This window comes from Xenopus laevis, chromosome 5L, assembly GCF_017654675.1.
Source record: "Xenopus laevis strain J_2021 chromosome 5L, Xenopus_laevis_v10.1, whole genome shotgun sequence".
In the NCBI taxonomy this organism is placed as follows: domain Eukaryota; kingdom Metazoa; phylum Chordata; class Amphibia; order Anura; family Pipidae; genus Xenopus; species Xenopus laevis.
In genome coordinates this window covers 76761005-76777498 of record NC_054379.1, presented here as the reverse complement: position 1 = coordinate 76777498, position 16494 = coordinate 76761005, and the positions used below count along the sequence as shown (strand labels likewise).

At 37.2% G+C, this 16494-nt stretch overlaps 1 protein-coding gene across 9 annotated transcripts in view; it reads right to left on the bottom strand.

Annotated features, from left to right (window-relative positions):
* Nucleotides 1–2516: 2516 nt before the first annotated feature.
* Nucleotides 2517–16494, bottom strand: part of fam184a.L (family with sequence similarity 184 member A L homeolog) — a 92386-nt gene continuing 78408 nt past the window's right edge. For 6 of the 9 annotated variants that reach the window (XM_041562249.1, XM_041562247.1, XM_041562246.1 and 3 more), the window contains 8 exon segments: nucleotides 16194–16347; nucleotides 14806–14933; nucleotides 13325–13509; nucleotides 13008–13154; nucleotides 9817–9934; nucleotides 9460–9564; nucleotides 7875–8074; nucleotides 2517–3229 (listed from right to left, as the gene is read on the bottom strand). In XM_041562249.1, the coding sequence (XP_041418183.1) occupies nucleotides 3148–3229; nucleotides 7875–8074; nucleotides 9460–9564; nucleotides 9817–9934; nucleotides 13008–13154; nucleotides 13325–13509; nucleotides 14806–14933; nucleotides 16194–16347 (1119 nt within the window). In that variant the 3' untranslated portion in view covers nucleotides 2517–3147. 9 annotated transcript variants of the gene reach the window in all.

The following is a 16494-nucleotide window of genomic DNA, read 5'->3' as shown; positions in this document are numbered from 1 at the left end:
CCTTTGATAAATAACCCCCTAAACCGCACCAGATGTACCACTGTCAAATGTTTACCTGGCTTACTTAAAGGCATACTATAACTTTTTGTATTTACTTTATTCATTTAATTTGAAATAAATAATTTGAAATAAACACATCTCTAAGAACAACAACTTGCAAAATCCACCCAGTTCTATTATGAAGAGTTAGTTAACCTGGAGCTTATTTACAAATATAGGTGCTCAGTTGCACAAGTGCAGTTGCGGATTCTGAGACCTTTTCACTCAGCGTGTGGCCTTATGTAGCAACATCTCTTACAGAGCCCAGACCCATACGAGTTGCTTGTGTTTTTTTCTACAACTCCTCTTGGAGAAAAAGTGCCCCATATATGGCGATGTGACTTATAAATAGTAGATTTTTTCAAGTTGGTTATCAGATTGAATTATTCCTTACACTTTTTATCAAGGGTCGAATTTCGAATTCAACTCCCATAAACTCGATATTATAAAAATCTAATTTTGAAAGCTCTGGTGAATAGGTTCGACCCAAAACTAGAAATTGAATTAGATTTGAAATTTAAAAACTTGATTTGAGTTTTTTCTCTGAAAAAAATTTGAATGTCAGGAAGGCTGCAAACAACTCCAAATTGATCCCTGGACGTCTCCCATTGACTTAAACAACTATTCGGCAGGTTTTAGGTGGCGTATACTCAAATTTGAGTTTTTAAAGGGCCAGTGTATGATAAAACTCAAATCAAATTTTAATTTTTTTGTAAAACTCTAGTTGAATTTGAATAACTCCCTAGTCGAATTTGAAAGTTTGACTATAATAAAATTCGAAAATTCAAAGTTCGAATTTTCCATTCACCCCTTGATAAATCTGCCACTTAGTTGCTCATATTCCCCAAATAAAATACCCAACCTGCAGCCTTTCAGATGTTAAAGACTCGGACAATCACTACAAAACAGCCCTTCTTTGTTAAGACCATAATGAAGAACACTCAAGGCCAGGGTAACCTTGAGGATTATCATTTGTGTTCCAAGCCATACACAGAATAACCCTACTTGAAATCTGATTTGTGTTGCTTGGGTTTACTGTTCAGTCCCATTACCTTATACTTACCTGGCATGTTTCTGGTCCTGCTCACATAAATGTTCCCTTTTTCTCGTAATGCGCCAGTGCTGACTGACAGTCAGGCCCTCTCCTATTCATATTCCAGTCTCTTGTTCTAATCAATACATGGTTACTAGGGTATGTCATACCCTAGCTACCATATTACTGACATTGCAAACCGGAGAGCTGCTGAATAAAAAGCTAAATAACTAAAAAAAAAACACATATAATAAAAAATGGCAACCAATTGTAAATTGTCTCAGAATATCATTCTCTACATCATACTAAAAGTTAATTCACAGGTGAACAACCCCTTTAAGCGTGTTATAGAAAGTCTCACTCATTACACTGTGGCTTTTAAATGATTTGCTGCCTTTTTTTGCCTTCTTCACGCTTTCCAATCTGGGTTACTCAGAAATAACCCATCCCTTTGTGAGGCTACAATTATATAGTTATTGTTACTTTTTAGTTAGTGCAGTTCTCATTACAGTGGTGCAAGTGTAAGCACGTAGAACATGTTTAGATGACTGCTTTCAGAGTAGCACAAGAGACATTTTGCTTGCCATAGTGCCCTAAGAAAGGTTAAGGAATTACAAATACACAGAAATGTGGGTAATTGGCAGTTGTAAGAGAAATGGCTTAAATCCAAAACATATATATGTAGAAATAAGTCGAATCAACTGGACTTGCTGTGTTTTTTCCTTGAAGATGTTTCACCAGTCATCCAACTGGTATTCTCAATTCAGAATGACTTGTAAATAGGATGTTTTTTTTCAGGAATATATACACTGGAATGGTGCTCCAATCATCCTTAGACCTCTATTGTCTGCCACATACAATGCTGTTTTGGCACTTCGCCTATAAGGTTAAATAACACCTCAAAGCTCCAATCTTGCTAATACATTCAACACCTAACTTCATCACATCCTTGTGGATTATGATAATCAGACAATGCTAATTTGAGCAACATTCCAGTGGAATGGGGAATGTGGGGCCCATGAGGTGCCAGTCATAGTGGGCCTTGGACCCCCCCCCCCAGTCAGACACTGGAAATACAGGCCCCTCCCCCACACAAATCCATGAGTAACTATCAATATACAATTTACCAAAGAGTGAAGTCTTTTTATATTCAATCTGCCATGTGTGATTATGACTGAGAATTTTGATACCCTGAAATGGAATGTACGGATTTTTGCCTGAAACATAATGAGGTAACTACCTTTGGGTCCACACAGTTAAGTGGCAGTGACTTTGCTCTTTGTTTCATTTAGATTAAACTAGATGGAGACTTGTCTCCTTATACCAGAGAATATATGTGTGTCCTGGTATTACTTATTGACATTGGCACTCAAAAAACACATCATGCCATGTTATAATTCATGTTGTTTTCCTCTCCGGTACAAAACAGCAGCCAAAACAAATGTTTTCGTGTAAGAAAAATAATTTTATATAAAAGTGACTTCCATAGGAAATAACACACTAGGATTTAGGCTATGACGTTGGTACAAGAGGATTACAATTGGCATATATAGTATATACATACCGATCAGAAGCTTATAGTCTGACTCCAGGCACATTTTATAACCGCAGTCCAATTGTGAAATAAAATGAAACTGAGAGCACAATGACCCTCAGTTATGGCCTTGCATGGATGCCCGTGTTTATAAGGCATTAGGATAACCTCGTCTCATTGTGATGGGATTCATTCGATCACTGGCACAGTAACATGGTGCATTATGGCAATGAAACTATCAAAAGAAGGGGACAGCTGGGTAATGCAGCAATTTTGCTGACTTCACATTGTTTTGCCATCCATTCTAATGTATAACAATGGCTGTGATCACCTTATGGAATGAGAATGTTATTGAAATGGACTAAAATATTACAGTGCATTTGATATTGAAGACAAAAACTTGCTCACAGTGTTTGACAAACAGTGTTCCACGGCAAAGTTTGGTCACATCGGGATTTGTCAAAGTCATGCTTTTACACACAGTCCACGTCTAAGCTGTGCAACAATAGAAATAAATAGAAATACGGTCAAATAGTGTCTCTTAGAAAGTGAAGTATCTGGCAAACCATTCCTGACGCTGAGGGTCTGGAGATGCCACTGGTGAGGTCTCAGTCTGGGGAGGGCTGCATCCCAGAAAGAAAGAGAGAGACGTATTATAGAGCATTAATAGTGGCAGCACAGCATGTGCAGGAGGGTAGAAAGACACACATATTAAGCACACAGAAAGCATTTTAGTCAAAGCAAGTCTGAATGAGAGATGATTCATTTCCAAGTTTATTGTCCCTGTGTGACACCTCTGTACATCCACTCTATTGGAATACATCAGCAGTGCCACTTACACTGCTCTCACTGGGAAAGGCATTTTGTCCTTACTGTAGATTTTGCTGTCCCTCTTTTAAGCCTCCTTTTTAAAGGCGAAGGAAAGTCGTCTTGCACTTGGGGGTGCCAAATGTTAGGCACCCCCAAGTGATTGTATTTACATACCTGTAACCCCGGGCCTGTGCTCCTATCAGCAGAAATCTGCACTGGCCCGTGGTTATTCCAGTGAGCACCACAGAGGGCTTCTCTTCTGGCTTCTTTCTTCAAATTTCCCGGGGCAGACGCATGCACAGTTGAACGAAATAGCCAAATTTTTAGTTAAAGTTTGGCTTTTCGCTCTACTGCGCATGTGCAGCCGTGCGAAGAAAGAGGAAAAGGATTGCTCTGTGGTGCTCAATGTTATAACCCCAGTCCGGTGCAGTTTTCTGCAGATAGGAGCACCGGCCCAGGGTTTCAGGTAAGTCAATACAATCACTTGGGGTGCCTAACATTTGGCATCCCAAAGTGTAAGAAGACTTTCCTTCTCCTTTAAAGAGATGATAGAGCTATGATACTAGGGTCAGAATATACTGATCTGCACCATTGGCAATGTATACTCCTTACTAGGTAGCCCAAACACAAATGGTTTAAAAAAAACCATGGGCTTTCTGTGCAGCAGTGATCATCTAGTTTGCTCTGTTAAAGGAATTGTTCAGTGTAAAAATAAAAACTGTGTAAATAGATAGGCTGTGCAATATAAAAAATGTTTCTAATATAGTTAGTTAGCCAAAAATGTAATGTATAAAGGCTGGAGTGATTTGATGTATAACATGTCAGTCAGAACACTACTTCCTGCTTTTCAGCTCTCTTGGTTTACACTGACTGGTTACCCTGGTTACCAGGCAGTAACCAATCAGAGACTTCAGGGGGCCACATGGGACATATCAGTTGCTTTTGAATCTGAGCTGAATGCTGAGGGTCAATTACAAACTCACTGAACAGAAATGTACCCATGTGGTCCCCCTTCAAGTCGCTGACTAACTCAGAGTTATAGAGCTGAAAAGCAGGAAGTTGGATTCTGGCTGTTTTATTAGACATCTGTTCACTCCAGCCTTTATATATTACATTTTTGGCTAACTAACTATATTAGAAACATTTTTTATTTTGCACAGCCTATCCATTTACACAATTTTTATTTTCACACTGAACTGTTCCTTTAAAGCAATTAATAACATGCTCTAACATACATGTTCTTATATTTATGAAGTTGTCTCTGAAATGATGCCGATCAGGTAAGGGAAAGTATTTCCAGTTCTGATTAAAGGGAATAATAAACATCAAATCACTGGATAAGGTGTCACTGCAGAAAACAAACACACAGGAACAATTAATGGGAAGGTTATATCCATGCAGTTCACATGCATAAGAACATTCTCCTAAGCGTAACAGGTGTGCGATTCTGTATTGGACAGATGGGAAGGAATTGCCAAATATCTTATAATTTAAAGAGGTGGTTCACCTTTAAGTTAACTTTTAGTAGGTTATAGAATGGCTAAATCTAAGCAACTTTTCAATTGGCCATCACTATTTATTTTTGTATGTATGTATATTTTTATTTGTATAGCGCTATTTTTGACGTTTTTTTTTAAATTATTCTGACTTCTGACTCTTTCCAGCTTTCAAATAGGGGTCACTGACCTCATCTAAAAAACAAATGCTCTAATAAGGCTACAAATTTATTGTTATTCTTACTTTTTATTACTCGTATTTCTATTCAGGCCTCTCCTATTCATACACCAATCTCTTATTCAAATAAGTCCATGGTTACTAGGGTAAATTGAACCCTAGATACAAGATTGCTGAGACGGCAAACTGGAGAGCTGCTGAATTAATAGCTAAATAACAAAAAACCACAAAGAATAAAAAAATGAAAACCAATAGTAAATTGTCTCAGACTATCACTCTATACCTGATACTCAAAGCTAATTTAAAGGTGAACAACCCCTTTAAGGTTCTAATTTTGACTGTAAGCTCTGTGGGTTGTGAATTCAATGAGTAACAGAATAGAACATACTTAGTACTGCTTGCTGTTACACGAATGAAGTAAAATAACATCTATATGCAGGGTCAAAACCCCTTGCATCAGGTGACAACAACAAAAAAACATGTTTTTGGACAGTTTAATGAAAGTTATTTTCTTTCTTGTTGTGCATTAATTCTGAACATCCAAGAGTTTGTAGATTAGATCACTTTCCCATGAAAGCTAAAGAAAGGAAACTAAGAACACATCTCTGTCTTCTGCCCACTGTTGGGTTAGCCACATCACATAATCATGCATTAAAAAGATATTTCAAAGAAACATCTGATTAGTTTGATTTCTTTTATTCCTGTTGGTGAACTGTAAATATCAATGGTATTCACATAAACAACAAGGCAATGATGTTTCCTTGCAATTCCCATAAGATTTACATTGGGGGGAAATTAGAGCTGCTAAAAGGGGTGGCATTAGGCATACTATAAATATACCAGTGAATGCTGCAGTGCACAGAAAAGTGAAGATGGAGTTCTATGGCCTAGCAACTACAATGTTAACCTTACTGGAGGTTTTAGAGTAGGTACGATGATTTTACTTTGGTCCTTATCTCTTAGTGGGATTTAGTCAAACAGTTTTATAATGCCTAATAACATATGAAGCAGGCACTCATAATGAAGGCATTCTTCCCCCAGGCAGTTGTAATAAAGTAGAAAAAGTTCATCATGTCCACAGCCTTGCGCGTTTCGTGTTACAAACACGTAGTCATAGGCACGGCCTATATGAATGTTTGTAACACGAAACGCGTAAGGATGTGGACATAATAAACTTTTTCTACTTTATCACAACTGCCTGGAGGAAGAATGCCCTCATTTTGAGTGCCTGCTTTATATGTTTTTTATACGGTTTACTCGCTCCCCGTGCTGAGGGCTCAGGGTGGTGCACTTGGGTCTCTTCCTTTAAGTTGTTAGTAATCACTCTACTATTTAAAGACCCCTTCTCAATCTTCAGTTTTATAACGCCTACAAACATGAGCATGTGCTCATTAAGCATTAATGGACGGTAAGAAGAAGATTCCAGCAACAACAGATTCATTAGAAACTCGTACACCTTTGTTCTGGGGGCAGAAATACAACTGGTGCCAGAATTTAGGTGTTTTTTTTAAATGGTGTGATATTCTGTATACTGTAAATATGCTGCTGTTCTGTCACAGTGATTTAGCTCAATGTTTGCTCATATCCAGGGCAAACTTTGTCTAAACTGGTCTTTGTAAAGATAAATTTGTGCAACTGTGCTGCCATGGATGCAAAATAATTTAGGGATTTCTAGGGTCAGATTGCAATTGAAATAAGATTAACAAACATCTATATATAACAGTATATAAATTAGGAATAAGTTGACTGTAAGTTATTTGAATGCATGCAGAGGGATGCCTTTATACTGAAAACAATTTATATTTCTTGTTAAGAATAAAATACTTCACCATCCAAATTGTAATAGCCTTTATAGCACAGAAGAGCTATAATCTGAGGTAGCTGTTTTTTTTTTTTAAAGTATTGAACTCATGGATGGTGATGTATTTCTGAAAAGTTGGTCTGATGGATTGTGGAGGTCAATTAATGTGCACATACTCAAAGAAATGTGTGGGTGAATATAAGAAACTATAGCCTCTCTCCTTCTGAGTCTCAGGGTATGACACTTAATCCTGGTAACTGTATTGTGTTTACCTTTTATTCATTGCACAGTCTGTACCATTAATGTATTGTCAAATCACACAGGCCTGCATACATAGTACAAGTAGACTGTATAAAAACAATACACATACAGACATGCGGCCATATTTTATACACATTTAGTGATTTAACATATTATCACTAGATGGCGGCCTGAGGGTATAACATAAGCAGTAAAATGAAGTAGGAAATATATCTTAGATAACAATAAGTGCCATTCTTTTGGATATCCAAAGGAAAATTACATCTAAATTAACTTGTTTGGCATTTCCACCCGTAGAGAGCTGTACGTTTCATGTGTTTAAAGGCATGCTAACATGTAACCAACTACATTTCACTATGAACTTAACCACAACATCCCAAAGCATGCCAAAGCTCATTTAAATTCTTTGTCTTTAATTAACAGAAATAGAGCCATTCCAGAACATGCCAAATAAATCATTCCTCTATATTTAACTAAAATATGCAGCTTATTATGGGTAAAGACATGCATGCTTTTAAATGTGCAAGTGCATAAAACAAACACAATGAACATACACTGGCCATAAGAACATTTCAAAAGCAAATGTAAATACTATTAAGCACTTATACAAAAGGAGCTCTAAAAAGAGGTTGCAGCTGCCATTGGCATATATATTTGAGGTTCTGCCAGAAGTCCTGCACTTCCCTGACCAGTCACGGAATGACCAGTGCAGCAGTGCTCACCTCATTAAGGTCTTCACCTCTTTGGGTGGCACGGGCTGTGGAAGTGGCTTGCTGCCGTTGAACTCAATATCGTGGATGGGGGAGTTAGGAATGGGCTCCAGGCGGGTTGGATGTCCATTTCCCATTCCACCAGATTCCAGAGCACTTAGGTTAGGGACACTCACAAACCTGTTTGTGGATTTATCATTCTTCTTCTTTTGCTGTATTAAAAACAACAGATGTGAGGTTTCTACTTTGCAACACTCAGCTGCAGGAATGAATCCTTTCTGCGCATTAAACAAATTTCCATGACATTTATATTCATGAAGATGACAATTTAACAGCATTTATACATCCTAGAGGGAATTTAAAACTCACTTAAGGTAATGGTTGCATCCGATATGTTAAAAAATCATTCCAATCATGTTTTAGTCCATTTTTATTATGGGTTTATTAAACAACCCAAACCATTAACCGTTAATATGTCTCTAAAAATTCCACAGAAATAAAAAGAGTGTAATTCCACTATATTTATCACATATTTATCACAGTAAAAGAGAATTCACAATAGTGAGCGCTCTATGCATTTGATTTTTATTTATGAAAGGGTGAAAATAAATTTAGCTGGTGTTTTCTCCTCTTTCTGACCCTATTCTAACTCTTTGACTGCATTTGATGTACGGTAAGCTCTTTTTGTTCCACTGCACAGGAACATTGGGTTAACTTGTTAACATGTTACCCCATTGGGTTTGGATTTATATTCATAGGTACTGAGATAAACTTGGAACACAATAAGATTAGTCCTTGATCAATTTGTATTGCATTTAGCAATTATCTTTGTTTTTTACCTATTGGTTTACCCATGTTTTGATGTCAAAACATGGTTATAAATTGCTTTTTGCTAACATGTGCATATACCCTAAACAGGTGGAGGTAGACTGAACTTTGCTGTCCATTTGGTAATGATTCCTTTGGAACTTACAAAGTATTTGTAAGAGTGCAGTTTCTTCTCAGATGTGCTTTCCCCACTATCTCACATCTATTGTTGTGAGGTTTGTAGAGTCACCAAAGCTTAGTATTACACTTTTGGTCACTATGATAGATATCACTATGGGGCAGATTTACTAAAACTCTGAAACATTGACCTTTGTCACATTTTTCCCTTGGGGCAGAACTGCAAAATCAGCCTTTAGTAAAACTTCCACAGGGCAGAAATCTCAAGTAGAAAGTAGACTGCACTGTGTTTGTGTAATTCCCTTCCTATTCAAAGTTTTTATGTTGTTGATGGGAATGAGTTTACAGGTATGAGACCTGTTATCCAGAATGCTCAGGAACTGAGGTTTTCCATAAAAAAATCTACTACAAATCATTTAAACATACTGTAAATCGGAACTTTCTGGATAATGGGTCCCATACCTGTACAGACAAAGCCCTTGTGCAAGCTACCACATTGAAATTATTTAAATTAAACTTAAAACTAAATTTAAATAAGATTAATAAAATGTAATTTACTACATTTAAATAAACATTCCATTGAATTGAATGGAAAAGGACAAATTAATCAACAGGCTGAATAAGGCCTGTAATAGATTTACTGGATCCATACCTTTACTAAAGGGTTTATCACCCCAACGTTAGGACTAGCACTGAATACTTTGTTGAAGTTGGTCTCCCGGTTCACTAGCTCTAGCTGGTAAAACTTCTTGTCATCCTGTGGATATATAAATGGTGCCACATTAGCTAATCTTTTCATGCTGTGTGATTTTAAACATCCACAAAATTGCTTTCAAACACCTACTGTATTAATATTTTAAACACAAATTGTCCGTTTAAGAGCGTTCCCATGGTTAATAAAAGATGCAAGCTATAATTCATGAACTGTAGGGCAGTTAAAGATTACTGAATGTTTAAAGCCATTTTCATTTTGTAATTTGTAGGTACAAAAGAAAAGAGAAAGTCTTACAATTAGTTTCTTGATGAGCTGATCCCGCTCGGTTACCATGTCTTTTAGCTCAGAAATTATCTGAAGGTCTTCTGGCCTAGACTCTCTGTTTTGATATTTTTCTTCCATTTCTGTTAACCTTCAAAAGTGGAAAAACATTTACAAGTGAATTATACCCCCCTCACCTCAACTACAAGTAGCACTAGATATTGTTGGTTTTATATTTTTATAAATATTCACTGCAGTGATTTTTGGGATTAGGGAATTCTGCACTGGAAGCTTATTTAAATATATATGGTTATATTTTATTTATAAACAACCAATACATTATACATAGTTATATGGAGTATGTGCAATCATTCACATTGGTCCCTGCCCCAGTGGAGCTTTCAATCTCATTTCCCCATCACAAGCACACCCAATCAGGTCAGTTCCCTTAGGAGCCAATTAACCTAGCAGTAAACATTCAATTGTGAAGGTAAACGTGGAGATAATACACACTCCAAATAGATAGTGCTTTGGCTTAGATCACTCCCATAACCTCAGTTTAATAAGGCATTTATATGGGAGCACGTTTGTTATTCTGAAAAGGTAGACTTTATGATTTTTTTATATGCATGCAATCTATTTTACAGGGGGTTTGCCTGACACATACAGGATTCAGTGATATGGTCCCCAGTGCTGGCTCTGCATCTCAAATAAAACAGTATAGTAAAGATTATAGAGTACGCTTTCACATCTACCCAGACCTCCAGAATTAATCCTAATAGGGGTCATTCTTGCCCCCGAGAGGTGCAAGTGCACTAAGGGGCTCAATCCCTTGTGTACACCTGGATGTTGCACTCTACAGTAAAGAGTACAGCATGAGGCTGTGCAGCTCAGGGCCCAATGCAGAGTAGGAGGCTCGTGTATCTCCCCAGACCTGCCCCTAACACAGGCAGCGTTCCATTCACTGCACAGTCCACAGGTCTTTGTGTTCTGAAATAGAGCACAGAGTCCTGCAGCTATTTGCACAACGCCCCACGCCCCATCCAATTGTAGCCTTTTTTTTGCACTTTGCTCACAGCATGCAGCATTGCACATGAATCATATGATTAAAGGACAAGTCAAACCCAAAATAAAAAATTGCCTAATAAACGAAAACAAGCAAATTTGCCATATCAATTCATTACATATTTTCTATGGTTCTTAAGTTATTTGTAACCGAAAATGTACTGGAAAGTTGCTTAGAATTCTTTTTATTTGACAAATTTCTATTTTGGGGTTGCCTTGCCCTTAAAATAACCTTATGTGACGTACAAAAAAAATTACCACACAATAAATGCAAAATTGGTGTTTTGTGTGAAAAATACTAAACCATGAAATTGAAAAATTAAACACGAGTCCATGTCATGAAACTGTATATCAACAAATCATTTTAAAATGTAGGGTTAATTTCTAAACTATTTGCACTCAAGAAAAGATGCTGGTATAATGGGAAGGACAAGTATGTGTACTCCAGGGCCCAATCACTAATCACTGGACAGGAAAAATACATTGTATCTGTAATATGAAATTGTCTTCTAGTCATATGAGAGTGTCCTGCTAATGACCACAAGCAGTGTCAGACTGGGACACTTAGACCAGGGGCCCACCATAAAACCTTAGACCAGGGGCCCACTCTCAGTACTATTATTCTTCATCTCCTCAATCAACCCCTATTCTCCTTTCATTAAATGCTATTTAGCACCTTTGTTCTCATAGAAATAGGGAATGGCCATGAAACAGGCCAAATGATTAGCAGCATGAGGGCCCACTGACACCGTGGCCCACCGACACTGACCACAAGGAAGTCCCTGCTATATAAAGGAAGTTAATAGAGGGCTCCTTAGTGTTTTGCTTCCTCAGCACTCCTGGCTTGACTATATGCAATACACCTCCTACCCAGTGCTGGAATTGGGGGGATGCCATGCCTCCACTTCTTTATTTTTGTGAAATAGCAACTTTTTTATTGTAATAGCTGAGCTCCTCTCCATTTCTGCATGTAGATAAATTAGAGAGGTTAAAAAGCACAAGGAAATAGAGCATATAGAAGAGATAAAATTTTGCTGGGAGAAAAGTATAGAAGAGATGGAGAAGTGTTAAGTAGCAGATTAAGGAATGGTGAGGGAATGACCTATGTGGGGTAATATAAAATATGCTGGGTTGTGCTGTGTTATGACACACAATACACAGTACTGTGTTTGCAGAAGCTGAATTGGCAACCAAGGAAAGTCATGTGCACAATTTTAATTTTGGGTCCCTACAGACCACATAATTAGGTCAATCTATGCATTCTGGGCATCCCACTGTTCAGACAAAAGAAATAGCAAAATGGCTTTGCTTTAAAGTAGCTGAAGCCAGAAAGTGTTGGTGGGCGAGGCTTATTATAACAGTAGGTATGACTTATAATTGAAGGAGTGGCTTATTTTTAACACATCACGCTACACACGGCACACATAGCATCCCTTCGCTTTTATTCACCCCTCTTCCAGGACTGCTCCTACCCCTCCTGTGTGAAGAGCTCCCAAAATAGTAGTCCCTACGTGGGAGATGTTCTTCAAATGTGTGCAATTCAATTGGTGCATGATGCTAGTAAATATAACTACAAGCAAGAGCAAATGAAATGTGCATGTGATTGCAAATAAGCCCTTATAGTATTTGGAGGCAATGTAGCTGTATAGATAAGTAGTTAAAATAAACAAAGGAAAGGTAGTTATGCTGCTTCAATATCAGTTTCAAGTGAAAGCAGTATTGTTTAAAGTGATATCCAAGTCTATGACAGGGAATTGGCACATATCAGTTATTTCCTAAGCAAGTTAAGGTCAGATTGACCTTTTCATGAAAACTGCTTTACCACAGGGTCCTCCTCACAACAAATGAGAGAAATGTTAGCATGTTAGTCCCAGCTGCAAAAAATGGTTAGGATGATCTACTCACAAATTAATAGGGACAGTTCACCTTAAAAAACAGAGACCCAAGTGTTTCAAAGACTTAAAATCAAGATAGCTGAAGATGCTACAACGTATGTGGAACAGCCTTGGCATTGATACATTTCAATGATTTCTGTTATTCTGACTTCTCACAGCAGGATAGCCAAGCAGTTGTTAGAGTGAGATGTTAGTATTACTTTGATTGGTGTAGTTTAGCTAGGATTAGTTAAAGATATTCCAAAGCATGTCACTCAAACTTACGACTTTTGCAATGCAGAATTTTTTTCCATGAAAAGTGCTTGATTCTTTGTCATTTCTGCAATTAAAATTTGTTTCTCCCTGATGTGGGCCGATGTTAGGTCATTCAGGTCTTCCTTGTGTTTCTTGTTTAAATCTTGTTCGTGTACCCTTTGTTTAAAATTAAATATACATATTTTTAAACATTATTGATGCATTTTCATGAGTGTGATGTCCACAAACACAACTCTAATGGTCATAACTTTGATTTCAGTGAATAGACATGAAGTGTGGCTTTGTAAGGTCTAAAGTAGAATTATATGGAATGTATGTGGAAGTACCTAATCTGCTGGTTGGCTTCACTGCGTACGCAAAGGATCTCCTTTCCTTTAAAGTCCAGCTCCTTGGTTAGCGAGTTCATGTTCTCTTTTAATGCCACCAGCTGCTTGTTAAGTTCAGATGCATGTTGTTCCTGATGCCTCATTTTATCCTGAAGATCTGTTATTTGCCCCAAAAGCTCACACTCCTATCAGTCCAGGCAGCAAAAAGAAAATACATAAAGTTATGCGTGCAGGAAGAACATATCTTTTTTTAATATGACCTGTATTCCCTATTAAATGAGTTTTAGTTAGGTGTTATAGGTGGCTCTGTTTATTAAACTGTCTAACTAACTGTTTCACATTTGGCTTTGCAAATTAGATAGTTGGCTTTGCAATTGATGATAATACTAAATGGAACATCTGTTGAAAAAGGTTTTGGGGGTTATTTATTAAAGTCTGAAGGCAAAAAAACTCAAATATTTTTAGTTTTTTTTTACTATAAAATCCAAATTTCCCACCCTCAAATTTCTTTTAGATTTATTATACCCCGAAGATGCAAAAAGTCTGAATACGAAAATAGTCCAGTTTCAACCTGTCTAGGTTCTGTAGAAGTCAATGGGAGAGGTCCTATTTGCAATTTGAAAATACCTGTCGTACGATAATCCCAACATTTCGGGCTTTTCTGGTGATTCCGCGAAGAATGGGTAGGAAGACTAAGCTCTATAGGAGTGATCTTGAAGCTGTGGCGGTGCAGCTGTTATTGCATTATCATATAAGCATATATCAACAGTCTATAAAATACGATATCAAAGGTATCCGTGAAGCAATACATCCAATGTTGGGAGGAAAGGTCTTTATAGGTACCTAATATAAAACAATAATCTCTCTGAGAAAAGAGATTGCACCTCAAAGGGAAGGGAGGCAGGTATCCTTTACCTCCTTCTCTGTCAATTTACAAACCACGGATATGCTTTATAAGGAGTTAGACATTTGGGGCAATAAACTGGTGATAGGTGTTACAGAAAAACTTAAAAATAAATGGATGACTGTTAAGTGTTGTAAGACAGCATGTGTAGGCTAATGGCACACATAACATTTTATCTGCTGGTATAAAATCAGCACCAGAAAAAAAACAGATCCATGTCACACTCTACTACCTGTCAGTCTACACATGGGGTAGATATTGCCCTAAAAATTTAATTATGAGTGTTTTCTGCCATAAATACACCCCGTGTGCACCGCAACAGTTGCAATTTATTCGTCACTGGATGGTTGCAGAGCCATTCTGACTTTTTTTCCTGCAATTAGCTGTAGAAAAGCAGTCTTTCATAGTAGGATTCTGATAAAGTTCTTACTCAGCAGTTTGCCAGTTTATACATTCACATTTCATGGTTGTTTAGAGTTAGTATTAAGTCCATTATACAAGAAAAAATAAATTATTTTGCAAATACATATAACAATACATAGATAGTGACTGCAGATATATAGTGTTCATATTTTACCTGCCGCCTGTTGATCTCTTTGTGCCTCTCTAGGTTTATTGTAGCTGCATCCATCTCCAGTTGGTGATTGTTCCTTAGAAGGTCAATGGCGGCTGCATGCTGGTGGTTAAGTTCAGAGCGCAGTGATGCTAAAAAAGTATTAGTAATACTATTGTTTTCACTTCTAACCAGATCCAAATTGAATAAAATATAACAATGTAATTAAACTTGGGTAAAAAATCAAAGGGGAAGAAACAATGCATCGGAGAGCAGAAAAGAGTCTCCAGACATGTTAACCCTCCATTTCAACTTGCAACTGTGGTTACTAATTCAGAGAGGTGTTAGAGCTCACTGTCAGTACTCTGTAAAATGTAAGTGTAAATGGCAGCAGATCTAAAATCAAAATGATTTTACTGTACTGAAAAATTCTAAAAGTGATCCCCTCAGGGAGAAGTCCTTCAATTAATGGGGCAGTTCACCTTCAAGTTAACTTTTAGTATGTTATAGAATGTCCTATTATTAGCAACTTTTAGTGATGCACCAGGATCCGGTTCGGGATTCGGCCAGGACTCTGCCTTTTTCAGCAGGATTCGGTCTAATCCTTCTGCCCGGCTGAACTGAATCCTAATTTGCATATGCAAATTAGGGGCGGGGAGCAAAATCACGTGACTTTTTGTCACAATTAAGGAAGTAAAACATGTTTTCCCCTTCCCACCCCTAATTTGTGTAAGCAAATTAGGATTTGTATTCGGTTCGGTATTCATAATTTTTTTATTTTGTCTAATCTTTGAATTATTTGCCTTTCTCATCTGACTTTCCACCTTTCAAATGATGGTCACCAGCAGCAAAATAATTATGCCATGCGAGTCTACAATTTTATTGTTACTTTCTATTACATATCTTCCTATTAAGGCTCTCATCTATTCATATTCCTGTGTCTCTTTCAAACCACTGCCTGGTTGCTAGGTTAAATTGGGCCCTAGCAACCAGATAGCTGCTAAAATTCCAATCTAGGAAGCTGCTGCACAAAAAGGTAAATAATTAAAAAACGGCAAGTAATAAAAATGATGAACAGTTGCAAACTGTCTCAGAATAGCATTCTCTACATTATATTAAAAGTTCATTTAAAATGAACAACCCATTAAAAACCCTTTCCAGTTAACACTGTTGGATGAGGATATCCTTAAAAGTTTGTATTTCCAGGGGCATTATCTGTTGAACACTTCAAGACTGCTGCATGTAATTATATTTTGTGAAAGTGGTATGAATCTCCATTTCTGGTAGACAAATATGAGGTAAAATTGAATTTGTGGGCATGAGATATTAAAAGGTGCTGATGTCAATTTTATTTAACATATTTGAATTATTTTTCTATTATACTTGCTATTAGAATTTGTGTTCAGTGTTACCTAACATTGCTTTTCCCTCATCTTCTAATTCAAAACGCAGAGTCTGAAGTTCTTGCTCCATCTCAAGTCGAAGAACATCCATAACCTGCTTGTGTGCATCCTTTACACTCTGAAGCTCCTCTGAGTATTTTTGATGCAATCGTTCTTCGAGATCCTAAAAGGTATGTTATAATGAACAGCAGCATAGGGAAACCAACCCTTATATTTCTCTGAATTTCTTCAGAAGTCTTTCTCAGGAACATTCTGATTGGCATATTACAAAGAATTGTCATGGCATGCTTATCCTAGTAATCAAATTTAA